Here is a 5217-nt window from a genome sequence, read left to right on the forward strand (position 1 = left end):
CTGTGGGCCTCAATGATATGGCCGCTTTCAGCCAATCTGCAACAAGTCTGCGAAGATCAAAGAGGAGATGAGCCAACCACCTCTCCTCCAAACACCCATCCTCAGCTGGAGCTTCTCTTTAGCCTTTATATGCAGGAGCTGTGAGTGACGTTCAGCTTCCTCGGACAGAAGTTGTTTTTCCAATTGCACAAGGAGACGAAAGAGATTCTGGAGCAGCTTTAAGGTTCTTCAGTAAGCTACGTGTTTCAGCCCTGGAGGTACTGGACAGAATGGCGACAGGCGCTGGCGAGTGTCCGAGCAAGGCCGTTCAGTACCGGGTAGATCACCTCCTCAGTGCGGTGGAGAGTGAGCTGCAGGCCGGGAGCGAGAAGGGTGACCCCACGGAGAGGGAGCTGAAAGTGTCCTTGGATGAGAGCGAGCTGTGGCAAAAGTTTAAAAACCTCACAAATGAAATGATAGTTACAAAGAATGGCAGGTGAGCGCATGGACGGATAGACTGATGTAAAACACAGTTCTAAGTTTCTTCCGTTTTTTAAAATGTGTGACTTTTTTTTTTAAGGCGCATGTTTCCGGTGCTGAAAGTGAGCGTGTCTGGACTGGACCCGAACGCCATGTATTCCTTTTTGCTGGATTTCGCGTCTGCAGACAACCACAGGTGGAAATACGTCAACGGAGAGTGGGTGCCTGGTGGAAAACCCGAACCTCAAACTCCCAGCTGTGTGTACATCCACCCAGACTCCCCAAACTTCGGCGCGCACTGGATGAAGGCTCCCGTCTCGTTTAGTAAAGTCAAACTCACAAATAAGCTCAACGGAGGAGGTCAGGTAAGTGCAAGGCAAGTTCGTGCCGTGTTTTTAAAATGAAATACACAATGAAAATGCGTTTCAGAGACACAACATAGCTACATCTGCGTTGTCGTTTTTCCAGATCATGTTAAATTCTTTGCACAAGTATGAGCCACGCATTCATATAGTTCGGGTTGGAGGCCCACGGAGGATGATCACCAGCCACTCTTTCCCAGAGACACAGTTTATTGCAGTAACGGCGTACCAAAATGAAGAGGTAGGCAATGCACCGATTGTGTGTGTGTGTGTGTGTGTGTGTGTGTGTGTGTGTGTGTGTGTGTGTGTGTGTGTGTGTGTGTGTGTGTGTGTGTGTGTGTGTGTGTTTTAGAATAAAATGAGTTTAGCAAGAAATATGGTTAACAGAAATAGAATACAAATAAAGTTTAATGTGTGCGTAATTTACGCACAGCTTTTGCGCACGATTTAGTTTATTCGGGTTTTTTTAATTTGGGGTTTTGATTTTGCTCGTTTGTTTGTTTAATTTTAACAAACCATATCCACGTTATTTATACATTTTTTTTCATATTTGGATTTTAGATAACTGCCCTGAAAATAAAGTACAACCCTTTTGCCAAGGCCTTTCTAGACGCAAAGGAGAGGTAAGGATACATGTGAAGTTTAAATTTTGCATTAAAGCGTGTGAAAGGGTTTTCTCAAACAACACAATTAGTAGAAATAAACCAGTCTTCATTCTCACAGGACTGATAATAAAGACATACGAGAAGATGCCAGTGAAAACCAGCAATCTGGTTACTCTCAGTGTAAGTATATCTTCTTTTTTCTTTCTTTTTTCATTGTAATAAGCAAGTGGTGCTAATCTTTTCCTTTATTTTCTCCTCTCATGGAGACAGTGGGTAGCTGGTTTATTCCAGGGGCAGCTCCTCTCTGCCCTTCAGCCAGTCCTCACAGCCAGTTTGGGAGTCCAATCTCCCTCTCGCCATCCCATGGTTGCGAGCGCTACTCAACTCTGAGGACCCACCGCTCTGCCCCTTACTCCAGCCCGTATACCCATCGGACCAACTCACCCAGTGAGTATCTCTCTCCACCAGTTACCTTTTTATAGAATCACACCACTTCCTTCCCCAACTATTAACAAGAAACTCAAACAAACGTTACTGAGCTGGGAATGTTTTGCATTCCTTTGGCTTTTGTGCGAGCGGAGCCTAAGAGCTGTAAACAGCGTGGCTTTGCACAAGGATGTATGAGATTCACCCCTGTCACTGTCAGGGGGACTAGTCCTGAAACATACAGACAAAACAAAAGGTGATAAACTTTATAATAAAGATATATAATTTGACTTTTGACAGATATATCCAAAACCACTGAACACAGATGTCTTTGTGTTGCAGCCAGTTTCTCAGACAACTCTTCAACCTGTCTGTCGATGCTTTCAAGCCATGATAACTGGTCCAGTCTTCAGATGCCAACACACTCGAGCATGATTCCCATGGCCCATAACTCCACCTCTGGTACCAGTTCTAGGTTTGTGCTGTTTTCTTTTGCTTATTTTTCTGACTCTAGTCAGAAATGATAGGATAATCACAAAAGACAATGAAAATTCAGTCCTTGGATGTGCAAGATCACAAATCTTCTCTCAATTATTATCTTTTTTAGTCCAGTATTAGTAAAGCATTAGGAGGAACAAGAGTTTGGTTCACGTTTGGTCAAAATTATAATTTAAACATACAAATAATTATACAAGATGCAAATAGTGCATTAATAATACTGGCGAGAAAGGAAAAACACATATATAAGGCAAAGATTTCAGCTAAACTAGATTATAAATCAGTTATTTGTAGCAAAGGTCCATTTTTATGCATTTTGAAATAGATCATGTACAAAAAGAATTACGTCATTAGAAGTTAAAATACTTAAACTGACTCTAACACTGAAGCTTTAAAGAGTGTGAGGCACTGACTTGAGATTGTTTGTTTGTTCTCACAAACAACCGTTAGATACAAAATCCATACAAAAAGTAGCATCATCAGAGACGTTGAATAGCTCTCCTTCATTTCTCTCAAATTTAGCTTTTCATTTTGTCTTTTTCACTTTGCAAAAACTTAATGATCTTTATGTATTTAAACTAAAAAACACATTGAACAAATACAACACATTTAAAAAAAAACAAAAAAACTTTATCGATGCCATGTCTGAACATTTGAATGAGAAGCACTTTTAAAACATCCAAAGAAGAGACGAATGAGAAGTTTTCTGTCCATCTCTGTCCAGTCAGTACACCAGCCTGTGGTCTGTGAGCAACTCGTCACTCACTCCGGTGTCCCACAATGGGGGGATAAACAACTGTCTGAGCTCCCAGTTTCTTCGAGGGTCCAGCAGCCACTATCCCACCCTGTCTCATTCAGCAACAGTGCCCTCCTCTGGCTCTCCCATGTACGACAACAGCACGGCCACAGAAGTGCATGATACGGCTCAGTATGACCTCTCGCCACTTGGCCGACTGCCATCCGCCTGGACCCCAGTTACGCCTCCGTCCCTGTGATGAAAAATTCTCTTCAAGCTGAGAGAAAAAGAGAGAGATCGCCATGAAACGTTGACCTCGTGCTTTACCTGATGTTGGTTTGAAAGGTGAAATTAGTTCTCAAAAACACAATTTGGTCCTTTAAACATCACTGATAATGTTCGGTCAGTTTCTAAGACATTTAAACTGGTGCTAATGAAAAGCAGCAAAGGCTTAAATTCAGCCTTCAGAGGACTACTGAAATAGCTGGGGGGGATTTTCTTTTGGTTTACTTTTGCTTGAATTCATTCAAAGTATTTATTCAAAAAAGCAGGAATTTTAAAATGTTAATTTGCTTACATTAAGCATAACTTGCATAACATTCACTGCAGTAAGCAACAAAGATGTACAGTTGAAAAATGTTAAATCGCTAATACATTGTTTATATTGTAAATGAGAAAGGAATCCAGCAAACTGTAAATAGCTAAATGAGGGTTTTTCAAGGTTTTAAATGAAAAGTGGAATCCATTGTCAATATTCTGCAATCTGACATTAAAGATCATGTTTCTCATATCGTCTCTTTTACATTCTCCCATTGTCCTTTCATTGTCTGTGTGGTTTTAATCATTTAGTCATATTGATTCAACAATAAAAATAAGGGACAAAAGGTTTACTGATTTTTTTTAAGCTGAAACATTTCATTAGGATTGAGCTATTTTATTTTAAATCATTTAACTTTATTTACTTGTGTACACTATTCACACTGACTTCAGCATGTGCAGTATGTCTTTCTGCTTCTTGTTCCAATGAGCAAAGAAGAATAATTTTACACATAATTGTGTCTGCACTTTGAAAAAGTTTTCACAGGACTCTCTGCAGTCCTGTAAAAAAATATAAGTCCACCTCATGCTTCAATAGCTAGCAGAAGCACCTTTAGCAACAACTTGAAGTAGGGTCAAGTTCTGGGTGAATTTGTCAGTCTCTCGCATCATTGTGGAGGAATTATAGCTCACTCTTCTTTATGACCAACAAGCACAAATTATTAACCCTACACTGCCGCCGTGTCCATCCAAGGACATTGTTGCAGAAGATTTGTGGTTTGTTCAGCTGCAACTTTGCAAACCTTTAGATAGAGATGTTTACTCCTGTCAACCCTTCCAAACAAGTCATACTGGTTCAGTCTTTTTCTAATTGTACTGTTGTAAAACGTAACATTTGACATGTGAACTGGGGCCCGTAGAGTCCGGGACGCAGCTGTCGCCTAGTCTGACCTTTGGGTGAATTTGCTGGGATTTGCTGGGACAAACTGCCAAAACTTCTGCTTTTATAGAGGTGGTCACGCTTCCTGATGATCAATTAAAGTACATATAATCAGCAGGGCTTTAATTCCTATGGAAGCAGTAAGGGTGTGCTTAGTTTTTCATAGACCTGTAGGATCCTTGAAAACTTTCCTTTTCACATGACTGTACGTAGATTTGAGGAAGGCAAGCTAAACCACTGGAGGCTGAAGTGCTTGAGTGTGAACGTCAGGGTGACAAATCTCAGAGAACCACACAGCTTTTGTGCTCACACCCCGTTTCCTTTTATATCTCTCTGGGACGTTTTCTTGGACTGTGTCTGGAACATTGTGTGGGTTGTCATTATGAAAAGAATAACTTACACCCTGCTCAGTTTCACTTCTTAAACCTTGATGTTTTCTATATGCTGAAAGATTTTCAAAGTAGTATTGTAGTTTTGAATCTTTTTGGTTTGGTATTTAAATAATATTCTCATTAAATGCACAAACTATAGCCTGTTCGGCTCCCCGTTATTATGCAAAAAGCTTTTTAGCACCCTGACGTCAGAGTGCACGCCCAGGCGTGTTTCTTGTTAATTAAGTTAGAAAATATTAAGTCGTGTCAGTGCAGGCATGAC

At 40.7% G+C, this 5217-nt stretch overlaps 1 protein-coding gene across 1 annotated transcript; it reads left to right on the forward strand.

Moving 5' to 3' along the window:
- The first annotated feature begins 257 nt into the window (after positions 1–257).
- tbxtb (T-box transcription factor Tb) lies at positions 258–3840 on the forward strand. The gene is made up of 8 exons (XM_085243244.1): positions 258–475; positions 560–824; positions 928–1062; positions 1383–1444; positions 1545–1606; positions 1697–1873; positions 2195–2327; positions 3075–3840. Exons 1-8 carry the CDS (start codon positions 270–272, stop codon positions 3343–3345), a joined length of 1311 nt encoding a protein of 436 aa, XP_085099370.1. The 5' UTR covers positions 258–269; the 3' UTR covers positions 3346–3840.
- Positions 3841–5217: the final 1377 nt, after the last annotated feature.

Source organism: Mchenga conophoros, linkage group LG13, assembly GCF_057382185.1.
Source record: "Mchenga conophoros isolate Kocher_MC1m ecotype Shallow Benthic linkage group LG13, M_conophoros_male_GT1.1, whole genome shotgun sequence".
NCBI lineage: Eukaryota > Metazoa > Chordata > Actinopteri > Cichliformes > Cichlidae > Mchenga > Mchenga conophoros.

What these genes read in the sequence shown, in the direction of transcription:
- tbxtb (XM_085243244.1), top strand. Translation starts at nt 270, where the DNA reads ATGGCGACAGGCGCTGGCGAGTGTCCGAGCAAGGCCGTTCAGTACCGG. An exon ending in TTTCTAGACGCAAAGGAGAG is followed by an intron (nt 1,445 to 1,544) that starts GTAAGGATACAT and finishes TCATTCTCACAG; the next exon opens with GACTGATAATAAAGACATAC. An exon ending in CCATCGGACCAACTCACCCA is followed by an intron (nt 1,874 to 2,194) that starts GTGAGTATCTCT and finishes TTTGTGTTGCAG; the next exon opens with CCAGTTTCTCAGACAACTCT.